General features: G+C 47.0%; 2 protein-coding genes and 1 long non-coding RNA gene across 3 annotated transcripts in view; 2 read left to right on the top strand and 1 right to left on the bottom strand.

Annotated features, from left to right (window-relative positions):
* On the top strand, window positions 1,628–6,228 carry GDF5 (growth differentiation factor 5). Its single transcript, XM_018057760.1, has 2 exons — window positions 1,628–2,553; window positions 4,805–6,228. Exons 1-2 carry the CDS (start codon window positions 1,929–1,931, stop codon window positions 5,677–5,679), a joined length of 1,500 nt encoding a protein of 499 aa, XP_017913249.1. The 5' UTR covers window positions 1,628–1,928; the 3' UTR covers window positions 5,680–6,228.
* LOC108637419 lies at window positions 5,649–17,821 on the bottom strand. Its single transcript, XR_001919064.1, has 3 exons — window positions 17,715–17,821; window positions 6,366–6,474; window positions 5,649–5,750 (listed from the first exon to the last, which is right to left on the bottom strand). It is a non-coding gene; the product is annotated as an uncharacterized LOC108637419 (long non-coding RNA).
* LOC102172278 (ubiquinol-cytochrome-c reductase complex assembly factor 1) overlaps window positions 17,664–19,710 on the top strand; it is a 96,489-nt gene continuing 94,442 nt past the window's right edge. The window contains exon 1 of the mRNA XM_005688494.3: window positions 17,664–17,905. Within this exon, the coding sequence (XP_005688551.1) occupies window positions 17,882–17,905 (24 nt within the window). The 5' untranslated portion in view covers window positions 17,664–17,881. The remainder of the gene's footprint in view (window positions 17,906–19,710) is intronic.

Genomic DNA, 19,710 nt, shown 5'->3' with positions numbered 1-19,710 from the left:
GTAGAGCTCTCCTGGGGTTTCTGACCTAGGAGCACCAGATGAAGCTTCAAGAGGCCAAATTATGTAGCTGTGCTCTGAGGATCAGTGAGGATCTGGACATATAACAGTGAAAACGTTGGCTGGGCACCTGGACACCCCAGCCATGAGTTTTATCTTCCTTCATTCATGGAATGCGTACTGAGCTTCTATTCTGTGCCAGGTGTGCTAGGAAACCAATCTGGTGACCTCAGAGTACAAACAGATCTCTATCAGGCAGGCTCAGAGAATCTAGGGTTAAGAAAGAAGCCTAAAAAATAAATAAAATAAAGGGACTTCTCTGGGGGTCCAATGGTTAAGACTGCGCTTCCACTGCTGGGGGCACGGGTTTGATTCCTGGTGGGGGAACAGAGATCCCACATGCCACAAGGCAGGGCTAAAAATAAAAATTAAAGAAAGAAGGAAGCCTACCTGATGACTGCTTCTGCCACTTCTATTTCTCTCACAGTCTGTTGCAGTGAAATATTCAAAAAGGGGTAATTGGTTCTGTTTAGGGATCTGGGAAGGCTTCCTGGTGGAGGTGAATTTTCAGCTGAAGCTCTCAGGATAAGAGGTTCCTCCTGTCGTGGGAGTAAAAGGAGGATGTTCCAGGTAAAGGGAACAGTTTCCCCGCTTGAGCCAGCTGGAGTTCAGACTTCTTCCAGAGCTACTAATACCAGAAAAGCACTGTGTGGGAATCATTTTTCCTGCCTCCTGCAGGGGCCGCTGCTGCCCCAGGCTGGGGCTGCCACATCTGGGACTCAGCCAGTCCCTCACAACAAAACTGAGCCTGTCTTTGCTGGGGTGGCGGTGAGGTATAGACACTCTGGACGTGTCTCCATCCAAGGAGTGGGCTCGGGGGCGCCCCCCAAAGCCTGGAGAAACCATCTGAGCTCAGTCAGTGGCATTTGGGGGAGGGGTGTAGTGGGTACCGATATTTTTCTGGCTCTGGGTCACCACAAGTTTATTAAAATAAAAGAAACTGTGGGTGAATTCTGCCATCTGTGCTGCCCTCCCCCCCACCCCCGACACCAACAACAGAACAGGTCCCAGACTAGATGTGAAGGTTGCTTTAAAAACACCCCAAGGACTTAACTGAAAACCCACACTCTCATGCCTCTGGGGTTTAAGATCTTTGAATCTATTCCTTAGCATCTCTCCTTGGGAAGGTGGGGTGGGCCGTGATGTGGAGGTGAAGACCCCAGAGTCTGCTCCATGGGACTGAAAGTCTCCCCCCACCACCCCGCTCCATTCTAGAATCCCCCCACGGGGCTCTGTGCCAAGAGCCCCCGTGAGCCATGGCCTCAGAGGGCAGCGGTGATTTTTTTCACATAAATATATCACACTTAAATGAGTTTAGACAGCATGACATCAGAGAGTAATTAAATTGGTTTGGGTTGGAATTCCGTTTCCAATTCCTGAGTTCAGGTTTGTAAAAGATTTTTCTGAGCACCTGCAGGCTTGTGTGTGTGTGTGTGTGTGTGTGTGTGCGCGCGCGCGCGCGAGTGTGTGTATTTTCACTGGAAAGGATTCAAAAGTTAGCAGCATTACGCCATTCTTCCTTCTTGGAAAAATCCCTGAGCCTTATACAAGCCTCCTTCAGGCCCTCGGTCAGTTGTGCAGGAGAAAGGGGGCGGTCGGCTTTCTCCTTTCAAGAACGAGTTATTTTCAGCTGCTGACTGGAGACGGTGCACGTCTGGATAGGAGAGCATTTCCACTATGGGACTGGATACAAACACATACCCGGCAGACTTCAAGAGTCTCAGACTGAGGAGAAAGCCCTTCCTTCTGCTGCTACTGCTGCTGCCGCTGCTTTTGAGGGTCCGCTCCTTTCATGGTTTTTCCTGCCAAACCAGAGGCACCTTCGCTGCTGCCGCTGTTCTCTTGGGCATCATTCAGCGGCTGGCCAGAGGATGAGACTCCCCAAACTCCTCACACTCTTGCTTTGGCACCTGGCTTGGCTGGACCTGGAATTCATCTGCACTGTGTTGGGTGCCCCTGACTTGGGCCAGAGACCCCAGGGGGCCAGGCCAGGACTGGCCAAAGCAGAAGCCAAGGAGAGACCCCCTTTGGCCCAGAACATCTTCAGGCCAGGGGGTCACAGCTACGGTGGGGGGGCCACCAATGCCAGGGCCAAGGGGGGCACTGGGCAGACAGGAGGCCTGACACAGCCCAAGAAGGATGAACCCAAAAAGCTGCCCTCCAGATCGGGTGGCCCTGAACCCAAGCCAGGACACCCTCCCCAGACAAGGCAGGGGGCCACGCGGACGGTGACCCCAAAAGGACAGCTTCCTGGGGGGAAGGCACCCTCAAAGGCAGGCTCTGTCCCCAGTCCCTTCCTGCTGAAGAAGGCCAGGGAGCCTGGGTCCCCGCGTGAGCCCAAGGAGCCGTTCCGCCCGCCCCCCATCACGCCCCACGAGTACATGCTCTCGCTGTACAGGACGCTGTCCGATGCTGACAGAAAGGGAGGCAACAGCAGCGTGAAGTTGGAGGCTGGCCTGGCCAACACCATCACCAGCTTTATTGACAAAGGGCAAGGTGAGGGGGCGGGGTGGCCGGGGCACAGCTCAGAGGGAGGGGCATCTGCATGCATGGAGGGGGTTTTAGAGGCCAGACACTGCACTGGGGGGAGATGGTGTGTGCTTCTGGCCCGGGGCGGTATCTGGGATTAACCTCACCCACGCCAGGTCCCAGGCTGCTGGTATGTCAGAGCCAGATGGCACCTGGGGATCCCCAAGTGCAATTCCTGCAAGATGTGGAGGGGGTTCCTGAAGCCTGGGAAGGAGACAAGCCCTGCCGGTTGGTGGCAGAATTGAGGACCAGCCTCTTAAACTCTTAATTACCAGGCCACACTCTGTTCTTACTGAGTTGGTCAGACTTTCTAGGCTGCACAGGGTTGTAGGTTTTCTTGGATGGCAGAGAGAGAAACGAATCTCAGAAGCCCATGGTTCTGCCACTTTCCCTTCAGGCAAGGGGGCAGAGAAGGTAAGACAGGTGAAGGCAGGAAATGAGGCATCTTGGAGTCAGGGAATTATCTTCAGATATATGGGGTGGGGTGAACAACAGACCTGGGCTCTAACTCACAGTGTGACCTTGGGACAGCCCCTTCTCCCTCTGGGGTCTCAGTTTCCCCATCAGTACAACTCTGTGGAGGTTGGATGGGGTGACTTCTGAGAGCCCTTCCAATATGAAAACTTTATGTCCTGTCCTAGACACAGATCACTTTTTATCATGAACCCAGGAGACAATCTGCTCCCCTCATTTCACATTTCTGCCCTCCTTGTCCCCTCAACTTGCCATGTGATTTCAGCAAGTCCTTTCCCCTCTCAGGGCCTGAGTTTATCCATAAGAGTGAAGAAGGAGGTTGACCTGATGGCTAGGGTTGCTGGCAGCTCGTGTGTGTTGGTTCTGGGAGTCTTGGGACTTTGGCTGGCAGGGTGGGGGAGGGGTCAGAGAGGGGAAGAGGCTCCTCATTAGAGCTGGCCAGTGGGGGAGTGACAGAGGGCGGGGGAGGCACAGAGGCAACGGGTCTGCTGAGGTGGGGGAGGTGGTCTGGCTGCCTGCCCAGCCAGAGAAAGCTGTGACCCCTCGGGGAATCATAAAGTAAGTCCTTGTGCCCCCCAGCTCTGAGGGAGCTTGGAGGGGGAGAGGTGGGGAGTTTAAAGGCCTAATTAGTCCCCTTCTAGAGCAATATTATGAGTGCTTCCCAATGGCAAATTGGTATTTAGGAAGGAGGGCGTGTGATTTGGACATACCACTGAGCTTCTTGTACACATGCAGAGCCTTATGTTTGTACATACATGGTGAATCACACTCACACACACACATACACAATGTGCACACGCTCGCCTGACATATACACACAGAACTTTCTTACACATATACAGACACATATATTGGGTTGGCCAAAAAGTTTTTTTGGGGTTTTCTGTACCATTTAATAGAAGAAATCAAAAGAACTTTTTGGCCAACCCAATACGTACATACCCTTCACATAGTCACACAAGCTCAATCATACATGCATATAACCTGTCACTCAAATATGCATTACTTTCCATACTCACATGTGGACCCAGTCATACATATATATACACAAACTGTCATTCACACACACACACTCACATACCAAGCAGAGTAAGAAACATACACCACAAATCATTAGACTAGCCAGGAAAATTGGATCATAGACCAGTTTGGTCATTAACTTGCTGTGTGACCTTAGGCAAGTCACTCTCCCTCTCTGTGCTTCATCTGTGAAACAAGAGCACTAAGATCTTCTTTAAGGCATAGTACAGTAGAAGCAGCTCAGGATCAGGCATAACAAGTTCTAGGCTGGAGTTCCAACCGTGCTTTTTGCCAGCTGGGTGACCTTGAGCAAGTTACCTAACTTCTCTGAGCCTCAAGTTCCTCCTCTGGAAAAACAGAAGAGGTGATTATAATGATCACCCTGCCTCTCTTACCAAAGAGATATCATACTGGATAGCAGATGGGAGAGAGACAGACAGAAGGCAGTTCTAAGGCTGAGGGACCTCTGCTAAGCGTGTCATTGACACAGACACCCAGAATCACTCATATCCCCCACAGTCACATCTATAGATCTTGACTGTGTGGGAAGCTCCCTTATTTTGGAAAACGCTCTCCATGATTTGGGTCTTGGCCTTTGTTGGAGTGGGGAAGAGGTTAAAGAGAGCTCTCTTTGGGGAAAAGAGCCGTGGCCCTCCCCTAGGCTGCGTGGTGACTGGCTCCCTTGGTGAGCCTGCGGACAATGACTTCTGGGTGTTCTCTCTAGATGACCGAGGTCCCGCGGTCAGGAAGCAGAGGTACGTGTTTGACATTAGTGCCCTGGAGAAGGATGGGCTACTAGGGGCTGAGCTGCGGATCTTGCGGAAGAAGCCCTTGGACGCGGCCAAGCCAGTGGCCCCCAGCAGCGGGCGGGCTGCCCAGCTGAAGCTGTCCAGTTGCCCCAGCGGCCGGCAGCCGGCAGCCTTGTTGGATGTGCGTTCCGTGCCAGGCCTGGACGGCTCTGGCTGGGAGGTGTTCGACATCTGGAAGCTCTTCCGAAGCTTTAAGAACTCAGCCCAGCTGTGCTTGGAGCTGGAGGCCTGGGAACGGGGCCGGGCCATGGACCTCCGTAGCCTGGGCTTTGACCGCGCCGCCAGGCAGGTCCACGAGAAAGCCCTGTTCCTGGTGTTTGGCCGCACCAAGAAACGGGACCTGTTCTTCAATGAGATCAAGGCCCGTTCTGGCCAGGATGATAAGACTGTGTATGAGTACCTGTTCAGCCAGCGGCGAAAGCGGCGGGCCCCCCTGGCCACGCGCCAGGGCAAGCGACCCAGCAAGAACCCCAAGGCCCGCTGCAGTCGGAAGGCGCTGCACGTCAACTTCAAGGACATGGGCTGGGATGACTGGATTATTGCGCCCCTGGAGTACGAGGCTTTCCACTGCGAGGGGCTGTGCGAGTTCCCCTTGCGCTCCCACCTGGAGCCCACGAACCATGCGGTCATCCAGACCCTGATGAACTCCATGGACCCCGAGTCCACGCCACCCACCTGCTGTGTGCCCACGAGGCTGAGTCCCATCAGTATCCTCTTCATCGACTCGGCCAACAATGTGGTCTATAAGCAGTATGAGGACATGGTTGTGGAGTCCTGTGGCTGCAGGTAGCAACACTGGCCTCTGTCTTTCCGGGTGGCACGTCCCTAGGATGCTGGTCACCAGGGTCCCTCCCTGCACTCCTGGAATCACAGGGGGATCCAGAAGCTACAGCCAGGAGCATCTACGCAGCCCCGGTGAAAGGGGATGCCAACAGCCTTGCTCAGTTGCTAAAGATCCCTTTCTATCCACAAGTCCCCCTGTCTGGGGATTTTTGCCTTCTGCTTCCCTGATTGGCAGACACAGGCCCAGGGAGACAGACTTGGAATGGGACTGAGACCCAGGGGACCTTGCTTTCCAATGAGACTCAGCCCATGACCTCTCCTTACCTGGGCCTTCTCGACCTTGGCACTCTCTAGGGAGGCCTCTCCTTGGGAGACCCACAGGTGCCATCTCCCCCTCGTATCTGGTGACTTTCTGCCCCTGGAGGCAGATGGATGCTAATTGGGTAGGGGTGGGAAAGAAGGGGAGCGGGCTTGGGCAGGGTGAGGAGTGGGAGGCTGTTAGACTGTTAGATTTAAATGTACATTGATGAGATAAAAAGCAAAACTGTGCCTAAAACTGTGGCAGATTTCTTGTCTACCCCGGGGGACCCAGTGACCCTTCAAGAAGACTGACCCAGAGAGGGGATGTGGGCTGCCTGAAGTGGAATGGGACAGAGAGCACAGGCTGAGCTGGGCCAGGGTTTCACCTCTCACCCTATTCCCGATTTTCGCTGAGAGCTCTGTCCACTCTGCTGGGGCCTGGCAACAGAGGTCGGTTTCCTTTTCGACATTCCTTAGTCAAGTTTGTGTCTCCAAAATGAATCTGTAAGTGGGAGAGAACTTGAGGATTTAATTTCCACTAAAATCACCCCCATTTCATACTCACCCCCAGCTTATACTCACAGAATCCACTGGTCACCAGTTAAAGGGGTCCTCGACTTCCTCTTCACCTATTGGGGCATCTCCTTTGTCACTGATCACTATTCCTCACGCAATCTTGCCTGCGGCCCTGCTACCCTCCAGCTTGGCACCCCTTCCACCCCCTTACCCCAACTCTGGAAACAACTGGAGCCCCTCCCCTTTCTACTATACAGGATATAGATACATAATTATCCATTAGACAAGTAAGCTCCCCATTGACCTTACCGACCTTAGAAAGACCAATGCCAGACACAGCCTGACAGTGTTTCCTTATGGGGCCTGGCCCACAGTCAAGACACACTTCCCTCCTCCACTAGAACCTTTGGGGAGGAGCAAGGCATGAACTCTTGGGAGGGGAGCAGGGCCCTCCGGTAGGGAATTGTGGGCACCTGAGTCCTCATTCTAAGGGCTTGGGACCAGGTTCTGCCTGGCTGAGGAGGGAGGACCAAAAGAGGAGAACCTAGGCTTCTGCTTCCCACCCAGGGGCCCTCAAAATTTTCCCCACCCCTCTCAAGCTGGGGCTTTGATTCCCAGGGCTCCTAGCCAAAGCTGTTTCAACAGTAAGGATGCTTGCCCAGCTCTGGGCAGATCCTGTGTCCCTTCCCTCAAGGCCTGAAACCTGGGTTGACAGATCCTGAAGCAAGAGTCCAGGGCGGGGGATAAGGGGTGGGTAATGTACCTTCGAGCTGCCTCCCTGGCTTGGAGGCCATTCCCTGTCCCTGAGAGGCCAGCCTGAGCCTGGAGCCTAGCCCTCCCTGGCTGGGTTTCGTTGTGTTTGGCTGGGGGGCAGGCCTGTAAGCTCTGGAAGTAAACAAAGGAGCTGCCACGGCAGACAGAGTTCTGGTGTATGTGAGAGGAGAGTGAGCCTGGAAAGGAGGTGCCAGGGAGGCCACGCGGTGGGCTGGGGACACAGAGAGGGCAGTGTAGAAGCAGGGTGGCTGGCGACGCAAGGGCAGAGAGGCAGGGCCCTGATTTCCAGGACGATACATCCCTAGTTTCTTGGAAAGTCTAACAGATCAGAGGTCTTCCTGCCTTACCCCTATCAGAGAGGCTCATGACATCTCAGCCATAGTGCTCTTTCTGCTGAAGGCCTGGGCATTGATTTGACTGTTGTGGCCCTGGCTTGATACCTTGGGAGTTTCCTTTCCCACCTCTACCTATCTTAGAATTCTCTTCCACAAAAGAACCATTCAGCCTGTGTACATTTCCCAGCTAGACTGTTGTTCAGTCGCTCAGTCGTGTCTGACTCTGCAACCCCATGGACAGCAGCACACCAGGCTTCCCTGTCCTTCATCATCTCCCAGAGCTTGCACAAACTCATGTCCATTGAGTCGATAATGCCATCCAACCATTTCATCCTCTGTTGCTCCCTTCTCCTCCTGGCTTCAACTTTTCCCAGCATCAGGGTCTTTTCCAATAAGTCAGGTCTTCGCATCAGGTGGCCAAAGTATTGGAACTTCAGCTTCAGCATCAATCCTTCCAATGAATATTCAGGACTGATTCCTTTAGGATTGACTGGTTTGATCTCCTTGCAGTCCAAGGGACTCTCAAGAGTCTTCAACACCACAGTTCAAAAGCATCAGTTCTTCGACGCTCAGCCTTCCTTATGGTCCAGCTCTCATATCCATACATGACTATTGGAAAAACGGTAACTTTGACTATATGGACCTTTGTTGGCAAAGTAATATCTCTGCTTTTTAATATGCTGTCTAGGCATGTCATAGTTTTTCTTCCAAGAAGCAAGTGTCTTTTAATTTCATGGCTGCAGTCACCATCTGCCGTGATTTTGGAGCCTAAGAAAATAAAGTCTGTCACTGTTTCCATTGTTTCCCCATCTATTCGCCATGTAGTGATGGGACTGAATGTTATGAGGAGCCAATCAGCGATAACTGTGGATGGGAACAGCACTTCCATCCTAACCATCTGATTTATTGAACTGCCTCCTTGGACATTTATGGCCGCCAGGCACCCACCTCCAGTCCCAGTCATAACAGGCTGCATATGTGTATAGGATATTCTTGAGCCAAAGGGTACAAGAATTATATCATTCTTTAGAGTTCACAAATACTCTGAGTCATTCTGTGGCAGCACTGATGGGCTCAAAGGGCAGCCCAGTTTCAAATTTCAAGATTTTGTCACTTCTAGTTACAGGCCTTGGGCAAGTAGCCTAATTCCACCAACTTTGGTTTCCTCTTTGGTGAAAAAGAAAAGAGAGGGGAAGGGTAAAACAATATACCTGTTTCATAGGGCTAACTGTTAGGATACGAAAGACACTCAACACAGTAGCTGGCACTGAGGTGGGATGCCACAAATATCAGCTGTTATCATTAGTGTGCCTCAGACAGTCTAGTGAAGCAGGCAGGGCAAAGAATATCACTCCTTATGCTCAGTTGTTCAGTCGTGTCTGGCTCTTCGCAACCCCATAGACTGTAGCCTGCCAGGCTCTTCTGTCCATGGGATTTTTCAGGCAAGAACACTAGAGCAGGTTGCCATTTTCTACCCAAGGATCAAACCTGCATCTCTTGTGTCTCCTACATTGGCAGGCGGATTCTTTATTATTGTGCCACCTGGGAAGCCCCTGTACTACACTTGATCTTAGCCACCTCCATTTTTACAGAGGAGAAACTGACAAACCAGAGAAGTAACTGTAGGTCTTTGTACACTTTGCATCATTCTTGCTACTTTTCTGGACATCCAGTTCCACTGACCCCAGTCTTGGAAATTAATTGAATTATCTTCCTGGGATTTGGCTTCCTGGTCTTAAAAGTATCTCCTAGGGACATAGCTTGTTGTTAGTTCCCAGGGAGAAGTAGCTAAGCATATAGCTTAGGACACGGAAAATGGAAAGCCCATAGTGGAGGAAAGAGATGAGACCCCCAGCCCTCTGATGCCATCTCTTGGCTCTTTCCACATCCCTGTGCCCCAGGGCCACAATAAGCTAGGGAATCAGCTTTTCTAGGGCTTGGAACGCACGACCTTGGGAAGTCTCTGAGACTTCACTCAGCTTCACAATTGGTTCTTTTGATCTAAATATGGATGTGAGGAAGCAAAGTAGTCATATACAGTAGGAGTCAGGCAGATCTGGGTTCCAGTTCTGGTTTTACCACTTTCCAGCTGAGTGAATTTGAGCAAGTTATTTAACTTCTCTGAGTCTCAGTTTTTCTAACTGTAAAAGAGGGGTAATAAGTTTAGGGGGCTTCCCTAGTGGCTCAGTGGTAAAGAATCTGTCTGTCAATGCAGAAGACACTGGTTTGATCCCTGGTCCAGGAGGATCCCACATGCTGTGGAGCAACTAAGCCTGTATACCACAGCTATTGAGTCTGCACTCTGTAGCCTGGGAGCTACAACAATTGAAGCCCTCGCACTCTGAAGTCTGTACTCTGAAATAAGAGACGCCACCACAATGAGAAGCCCAGGCATCATAGCTAGAGAGTAGCCTCCACTTGTTGCAACTAGAGAAAAGCCCGTGTAGCAGTGAAGACCCAGGACAGCCAAAAATAAAATCATTTAAAAAAATATCAAATTTAATGGGCCTTGGCTTCAGGAAAGGGGCTATTCATTCATTCCATACATCTTTGATCCATCTATTCATTTATTAACCAATAAATACTTATTGAGGGTCTGCTGTGACCCAAAACTGTGCTCAGTGTTGGGTAATAATAACAACTACAATGTTTATTGAGGGTTTATTATGTACCAAGTACTGTCCTTAGCACTTTACATGAAATCTCTTATCTTACAATGCTCATGCCCTCAAGTTCCATGCATGAATGAAAGAGAAAATAAAGATCCCAAAGGATGCTAGAATGGTAAGATAATATACTGAATCACAGGAAATGAAATGGGGGAAAAGTCAAGTTACGCATCAGAATGCATGAAACCAACTATACATGCACAAGAGTTGAAATGTGATCTCACAGTTTCTGATGGGAAAGAGACAGTGTGGTAGGTAGCCATGAATTCAGTAGAATCAGTTGAATATAATGTGGTTGCCTAAGTGCAAATACAAGGGTGGGTTTCATTAAAAGACATGCACTGTACAAAACCCAAGGGAACTGCGGTTCTGCTCTGTTAGCAGGACTTGGGGAGTGTTGGGATCGTTAGTGTGAGGGAGAAGCAGAGTCAAGGATGAATCTTGTGGTTTTTAGCTTGGGAAACTGAGGGGATGGTGTGCCCCTCAACAACAAAGAAAAGAAAGAATACGGAAGGAGGAGCAGATTTTGAGAGCAAGATAATGGGGTCAGTTTTGAACATGTCAAGTTTGAAGAAATTTTACGAGGTTGGCTTTAAAATAGCCATTGGAAAAAGAGCAATTCTTCCATGAAGTGATATGTAGAAGAAAGGACACATGCATGTGATACATGCAGGTTTGTGAGCTGGGTGGTGGGAAGCTGAGTTTCTTTTTGTTGGCTTCTAATTTCTATTTTCTCTGTGAAGCAGGAGGTGAGGCCAATTGTTTACAGACAGTAGGAAGGGGTCAGAGTCAAGGAATGTGAAACAAGTTCCTGGTATGGGTTAAACGGTGTCCCTCTAAAAAATATGTTAAGTGGGACTTCCCAGTGGTCCAGTGGTTAAGACTGCACACCTCCAATGCAGGGAGCTCGGGTCTGACCCCTGGTTGGGGAACTAAGATCCCACGTGTCATGAGTCAAGACTGAAAAAAATTTTAAATATATGTTAAAGTCCAACCTCCCTGCTCCTAATATGTGAATATAACCTTATCTGGAAAAAGGGTCTTCACAGGTATAATCAAGTTAAGATCATCGGTGGGGGGCTCTAATCCAATACGACTGGCATACTTATAAGATGTGGGGCTTCCCTGGTGGCTCGGTGATAAAAGAATCCTCCTGCAATGCAGATGTGGATTCTATCCCTGGGTCGGGAAGATCCCCTGGAGGAGGAAATGGCAACCCGCTCCAGTATTCTTGCCTGGAAAATCCCGTGGACAACGGAGCTTGGAGGGCTACAGTCCATATGGGTCACAAGAGTTGGAGACAACTGAACAGACATGCACGCATTTACAAGATGAGAAGAGTCACAGAGACAGGAACAGAAGGAGAAAGCCATGTGATGACAGGGGCAGAGATTGGAGTTTTGCAAGCTGTAAACCAAGAAACACCAAGGATCAAGAGTTCCCTGATGGCCTGGTGGTTAGGATTTGGTGCTTTCACTGAAGAGGCTTAGGTTCATTGGACCCCTGGTTGGAGACCGTCAGGCATGCAGTGCAGTGCAGCCAATATATAAAAACAAATACCACCCCCCCCCAAAAAAAAAACCCCACCAGGGATTTATAGCAGTGACCAGCAGCTAGGAAGAGGCAAGGAAAGATCCCCTAGAGCTTTCAGATAGAATGTGACCTTGATTTTCGACTTCAAGGCTCCAGAACTGGGAGACAATACATTTCCATTGTTTTAAGCCACCTGGTGTGTGTGTTGTTTGCTATGGCAGCCTTAGGAATCTAATATAGTGTTATTAATAAACAGTAGTTTTGGAGAAGAGAGCAGAGATAAGCATAATAAAGGTTGGTATCCATATTTGGTGGTATCAATAGGCTCTTTGCATGCTTTTCTCCAGTAGAACTTAATAATCTAGATGCAGGCATGGAACAAATGGACAATTAGAGGCAGGAAGTCTCTCTAGGTGGGGTGGGGAGAAAGACTTTTGAGCAAGGGAGTTACACTGGCAAGAGACAATTAGGCAATTAAAGTGACAGACTGTATGATGTAAGCTAGACAGGAGGAAAGGGGAGAAAGTTGACAGACAACTGTGTAAAGAGGAGAGATAAAAAGCCTGGAGGTCTCCAGTGGGGTAGAATGACAAATGTACTAGGAATGAACGGATGCTTAAAGAATAGGATGATGAGAGAATTCCTAGGTGGTACAATGGTTAGAACTCTGTACTTCTACTCCAGGGGGCATAGGTTCAATATCTGGTCAGGGAACTAAGATCCCACAAACCACATGGCACGGCCAAAAAAATAGTGGTGAGAATCCAGAATGGAATAAATCAAAAATTTCATAACTAATTCTGGTGGTAAAGTTCAGGAATTGGCCATGGCATTGGGCAGCTGGACATTTCACAGAAATGGATCGTACTCATACAATACCCTTTAGTGACTGACTTCTTTCACTTAGCATAATGTTTTCAAGGGTCATCTATATTGAAGTGTATCAGTAGTTCACTCCTTGTCGTTGCTGAGTAATAATCCATTTTCTGGATATACCACATTTTATTTATCCATTTCATCAGTTGAAGGATATTTAGGTTGTTTTTGGCTACTTTGAATAATTTTGTGATGAACATAAATATGCAAGTTATCATGTGGACATATGTTTTCCATCCCATCTGTCCTAAATCGCTTCAGTTGTGTCTAACTCTTTGCAACCCAATGGACTGTAGCACGCCAGGTTCCTCTGTCCATGGGAGGACAAGAATACTGGAGTGGGTTGCCATTTCTCTCTCCAGGGGATCTTCCTGACCCAGGGATTGAATCCAAGTCTCTTAATGTCTCCTGCACTGGCAGGTGGGTTCTTTACCACTAGCATCGTTTTAATTTCTCTTAAATATATGCCCAAGAACCATAAGTCTATGTTTGTAATTTACAGGAACTGCAAGACTATTTTCCAAAGTAGCTGTATAGTTTTACAATCCCATGCATGAGTTATCCAGTTTTTCACATCCTTGCCAGTACCTGTATTACATATCTGCCTGATTATAGCCACTTAGTGTGATGTGAAGTGGTATCTCATTATGTTGTGTTTCCCTAATGACTAATGATGTTGATCATCTTTTCATTAGCTTATTGACCATTTGTGTATCTTCCTTGCAGAAATGTCTATTCAAATCTTTTCCTCATTTTTGACTGGGTGTTTATTTTTTTTTATTACTGAGTTGTATAGCTCTTTGTATATTATGGATACAAATCCTTTATCAGATAGGTGATTTGCAAACACTTTCTCCTAATTTGTATCTTTTCACTTTCTTGATGGTATCTTTTGCAATGAATAGTTTCAATTTTCATGTAGTCCAATTTACCTAGTTTTTCTTTTGTGTGCTTTTGACGTTGTATTTAAGGAGGTTTTGCCTGAAACAAAGTCACAAGGACTTACTCTTATGCTTTATTGTTTAGTTTTTACATTCAGATCTATGATTCATTTTGAGTTAATTTTCCATATGGTGTGAGATAGGAATAAAATGTCATCCTTTGGCATTGTCTTTAAAAACTGTTGTATGTATTATACTTTCACAATCATAATATGCTAAGGGCAAGGACCAAGTTTCACTTCTTTGTATTTCCCATAAAACCAACAAGTAAATTTTTTTTTTTTGGCAGAAGATTTTAAGAGTGGTTTGGATGTTTTTCTTTCAATGTTAAATGTAATCATATAGATACAGTACAAAGTTCAAACAAGACAAAAGGATATAGGTAGAAAAAATATGTCTCCCTTCCAGACCTAACATCCTAGTCCCCTAACCCTCTTCCTCAGAAGTAGTATAACTACTACCACCAGTTTCTTGTGTATCCTTCCAGTGATTTTTCTGCAGCTATAATAACACACAGAATAGAATCTAAAGTCTTTATCATGGTCAACAAGGTTCCCCAGGATCTGGCTCCTAGGACCATCTTGTTAACGTCATCTCTTATCATACTCTTCCTTATTCATTTGGCTCCAGCCAACGATAAGCTCCTTTGTCTTTCTTGGAAACATCAAGCATTCTTTCATGTTGGGACCTTTGTACTTGCTGTTCTCTCTGCCCAGCATGTTCTTTTACATGGGTCACTCTATCATTTCATTCATATTTTTGATCAAATTCAGTATGGCCTTACTGGATCATTCTATCTAAAATAGCGCCCTATTATATTTTGTTCTCATCCTTCTTAGCAGTTACCATACCTGATATTATATTTATTTGCTTATTGCTTGTCTTCTCCACTGAAATATAATCTCCATGAGGGCAGGAACTTTGTTTTATTCTCTTTTGTATCTTCAGAATTTAGATCTGAGCCTGTATCATGGTAAATGCTCAGCACATATATATTTGTAATGTATGATTTTAAAAAAATATGTATTTATTTGGCTGCCCTGGGTGTTTGTTGTGGCAAAAGAGATCTTTAGTTGTGGCATTAGGGATCAAGTTCCCTGACCAGGGATTGAACCTGGGCCCCCTGCATTGGGATTTCCTTATTTGAGTGCAAAATCTGTCGTAAAGCAGCAGACACAATTCTCAACATCAACACGTTGGCCCAGAACTGCTAACGAACATACAGTGCAGTGGTGCTTCAAGAAGTTTTGCAAAGGAGACGAGAGACTTGAAGATGAGGAGTGTAGTAGACAGTCATCAGAAGTTGACAACAACCAGCTAAGAGCATCATTGAAGCTGATCCTCTTATAACTACATGAGAAATTGCCGAAGAACTCAGTGTCAAACATTCTATCATTGTTCAGCATTTGAAGCAAATTGGAAAGGTGAAAAAGCACCCTTGGTAAGTGAGTATTTCATGAGCTGACTGCAAATCAAAAAAATCTTTGTTTTTAAGTGTTGTCTTCTCTTACTCTTACACAACAACAAAGAATCATTTCTTGATCGGATTGTGATGATTGATGAAAAGTGGATTTTATTTGACAACTGGTGATGACCAGCTCAGTGGCTGGACCAAGAAGCAGCTCCAAAGCATTTTCCAAAGCCAAATTGCACCCCCCCCCAAAAAAAAAAGTCACAGTCACTGTTGGGTGGTCTGCTCCTAGTCTGATCCACTACAGTTTGCTGAATCCCATTGAAACCATTTCATTTGAGAAGCATGCTCAGCAAATCGATGCAATGTACCAAAAACTGCAATGCCTGCAGCCAGTATTGGTCAACAGAATGGGCCCAATTCTTTTCCATGACAACATCAACTGCATGTCATACAACCAACACTTCAAAAGTTGAACCAATTGTGCTATGAAGTTTTGCCTCATCCACCGTATTCATCTGATCTCTCACCAACTGACTACCACTTTTTCAACTATCTTGACAACTTTTTGCATGGAAAATGCTTCCATAACCAGCAGGAGGCAGAAAATGCTTTCCAAGAGTTCACTGAATCCCAAGGCACAGATTTTTACTCTATAGGAATAATAAACTTATTTCTTGTTGGCAAAAATGTATTGATTGTAATGGTCCCAACTTTGATTAATAAAGCTATGTTTGAGTCTAGTTATAACGATTTAAAAATCACGGTCAGAAATCACAATTACGTTTCCCCCAACCTAATATTTTCTAAGGATGTGAAACAAGCATTAAAAAAAATCTGGAAGGGAATTCAATTTTAGAGAGGGTGGAAAGTTGGGATCTAAGGTGGTGGTAAAAAGGAACTGTAGCTTTATCTGTAACATGCTAATTTTAAGAAAAGAGAGTATAAGTATAAATCTGACTTTTAATTTAAAAGTAATAAATTAAAATTTATAAAGCAGAGTTACAAACTTCAACTAGATCCTCCATATTTCACTAGCCCCTTTTTCTTTCAGTCTCTGTTAAACTTTTCTTCTTCTGAATGACAATCTCATACCATTTCCTTTGAACAGAAAATTCTCCTGCCAAGAGAAAATAGAAGCCTTAAGAAAGGAAATTAAATAAGCCTTTTCTCCTGTCTTCTACATCTTAGTTCATTAACCTTATGTGAATTATTTACTTGCTCTTAAAGTGGCTCAGACAGTAAAGAATCTGCCTGCTATGAGATCTGGGTTCGATCCCCGGGTGGCGAAGATCCCTTGGAGAAGGAAAGACTACCCACTCCAGCATTCTTGCCTGGAGAATTCCATAGTCAAAGGAGCCTGATGAGCTACAATCTATATGGTTACAAAGAGTCACACACAACTGAGTGACTAACACTTTCACTTTTCAAACCTGTATAGTTTTTGTATCACACTTGCATCTTTAAACTGATTAACAAGAATATTGCTTTTATCATTTATAATATGTGATGCCACTTGTCCTAACTTCTCTGTAGGAGCACTTTGTTGTTGTTTAGTCACCAAGCCGTGTCTGACTCTTTGCGATCCCATGGACTGTAGCCTGCCAGGCTTCTCTGTCCATGGCATTTCCTAAGCAAGAATACTGGAGTGGGCTGTAATTTCCTTTTCTAGGGAATGTTTCTGACCCAGGGATTGAACTGGAGGCTCCTGCACTGGCAGGGAGATTCTTTACCATTGAGCCACTAGGGAAGCCCGTAGGAGCACTGTACCACTGTTTTCAATTCCAAACACATAAACCGCTCACTTGAGCGGAGAAAGCATATCAAGGGTAGTTTCCCATGTTATTCTCTAATTAAGCTCCTTGTTGTTTCCTTCATAGCACTTAACAGCAATTTTAAACTATTTTCTCATTGGCTTACTTTTGTGTGCACAGCCCTCTCACCACATCTATGAGCTCCAGGAAGCCAGTATCCACACCTTAGGTCCAGCACACACTGAACTGGTCATAGGCCTACAGTCAATGGGTCTATATGTTGACTGAATGAACAGTAAGGAAGTCCTTCAACATTCTGCCCCTCTGCCCCCCATAACCCCAGGGACACCCACACCTTCTCTCCCCTAATGTTCCTGGGTACAATGAATGTAAGGGGTCTTCTGGCTAAAGCCATTCTCTCTCACCTCTGGAGGAAATGTCTTGCATCCTTGCATCTTCTATATCTTCTTCAACTTTATAATAATTTCCTATCAATACTCAAAGATGCTCCCAATTGCAACCAACCAACCAGAAACCCCTAACGTCCCGCTCTCAGGTTTCAAGTCAGCATGTGATCACCCTCTTCCCCTGAATTTCAGAACTCAGCCGTGTCCTATGTCCCTCCTTCTCCTCCGGCTCGTTTCAGGGAGTCTTAAAAGTGTTGGGATTTCCCCCAAAGATCCTGTACTTTTCAACCGCTGGTGAAAAGGCGGTAATCCTAGTGGGGACAGAGTCTGGGAAAGAGGAACTCCGACAAGGAAGTGCTGAGGAGTCAGGCGGGTTAAGGAGAAAGCTACAAAAAGCCCGAGGCAGATGTCACAGAGAACTGGTGTGGAGACGACACGGGCCTCTGTGACGCTCCTGACCGAGACTAGACAGAGTGGGAGGCGCGCGCTCGCGTTCCGACTGTCCCGCCGCGCGCCCGGGCCCTACCTTCTCGTGCACAGCGGGGAAAGCGCGCGCTCGTGCGCCCAGCGGCCTCCGTGCGCCTGCGCTGCGGTTGCCGGGCACCAACCGGCGAAAAGACAACCTAGTGGAGGGGTGGCGGCAGTGGAGATTCCGGAAGCCCATCCTTCACCCGGAAATGGTTGTCGAGAAACATGGCGTTGCTGGTGCGAGTCCTTGTGAGTGAAGGAGTAATTATGTGCGGTCGCCCGCCGGACTCCCGGGTTGGAGTTGGAGAGGGCGGGACGGGAACAACTGGACAGAAGTGCAGGAGCGGAGCCTGTGCGGTAGCGGGGCTACTCGGCCGCCTTTCTGTGGGGAAACTGAGGCAGCTTCCCACTCCCCCGACCCTCGATTTTTCCGTGCCTTCCCCCTCTTTGGTGAAGGGAGGAGAGTGACTTCAGACCTAAATTTGATGAAACTTGCTTTTCCTCGGTCACCACCTGTAACTCCTTCCCTTCAGGGAGAGAGAGATCCGCGTTCTAATTCCTGTTCTGTCACTAATGCACAGGGTAACCTTGGGCAAGTCACTTTAGGGCTTCAGAATCCCTAGGCGCAAAGGGAGGACGTAAATCTGCAAGTACTTTGAATTCTGAGGTCCTCTGGCTTTATCGTGGAGAAGGAAATGGCAGCCCACTCCAGTATCCTTGCCTGGAGAATCCCATGGACGGAGGAGCCTGGTAGGCTACAGTCCACAGGGGTCGCAAAGATTCGGACAATACTGAGCTACTTCACTTTCACTTGCTTTATCAGAGAGATCAGTAGGTTCATTCTTTACCGTTAAGCCAAGTGGAATACTGTTACAGGTTGTTGGAGTGAAAGCTGCAGGAGAACTTGGGTCATAGCCGTTGTTTTTACTCTGCCTAGAGCAGTGTGTGGCACGTCATAAGTGTTAAATATTTGTTGAAGGAATGAATGAAATAAGTTAGGAAGAACTATTATACGCTTGGCTAATTAACACCCATATGGGAAGCTGCTGCACCTCTTGTGCTTCAGTCCTGTCCTAGTGGATTCTTACTTCTAGGAATTAAATAGAACAAACATTAGGAGGATACAGAGCTTGGTTTCTAGTTATGGAAGGATGGGAGAGTTTATACTTTCAGCAAGTCTTTAAAAAACTAGGTCAAGGGCATTATTTTTTGTAGCAAATCTCTAGTCTTTCCCATTCTGTTGTTTTCCTCTATTTCTTTGCATTCCTGCCTCTAGCTTTCCTTTGAGTTACGGTATTAGGGACACTTGTTTCTAATTTTTTTATATGTGGCTTGTATGGACTGCATTTTGCTTCTTGTATTTCTTGTCAGCCTAGCAAAGTACAGTGCCTTCTATTGTTGTGTAGTAAATGTTTGTTTGAAATGTAGCTCCTTCAAACAGAAAGTCACTCACTGAAGTAATTGTTGATGCCAGGGCAGAAATTGATTTGGATCTGAGGACTGCTGAGGAAATGGAAACTAGGATGTCAAAAGTGTTTTTAAGATGGATATTGGGGCGGGAGGCAGATGAGAATTTTGTTGGGCTGTAGATGTGAATGAATACCTTGACTCCTCTTGGAAGTTAGTGGCTGCCCCAGCTGAGCCCGCCACTGAGCTTGTGGACAGTTGCAGGTTCATTCCTTCTTCATTGGTAGCATCCATTGAAACTGCTTCTATTAGTTGAATCTCCCCTCGCCCCATTTATCTCTTTCTAGTCGTCTTTTTAAGTAAAAACCCAAGAGTGGATAAGGAACGTCTCTTTCACTTTATACTGTATACTGTAATTCTTTGAAGTCTTATCATGTGTTAAAGTGCAGTATGTGACAAAGCAACTTGGGACTAGAGAGTGACAGTAAATAGGAAAGTAGCAGATATTTATTGATCCCTTATGCCGAACAGGCATTTGGGTTAGGCATGGCGAGGAATTCACAAATAAAAGGAAAATGCACCTGTCTAAGAGTCGGAAGGGCCTTGTTTGAAAGCTTGGCCCCATTACCAACTATGGGTATGGCCCT

The sequence above is a fragment of the Capra hircus genome, chromosome 13 (genome assembly GCF_001704415.2).
Source record: "Capra hircus breed San Clemente chromosome 13, ASM170441v1, whole genome shotgun sequence".
NCBI classification, from domain to species: Eukaryota; Metazoa; Chordata; class Mammalia; order Artiodactyla; family Bovidae; genus Capra; species Capra hircus.
Note: the sequence above shows the minus strand (reverse complement) of the source record. Positions and strands in the feature narration are given on the sequence as shown.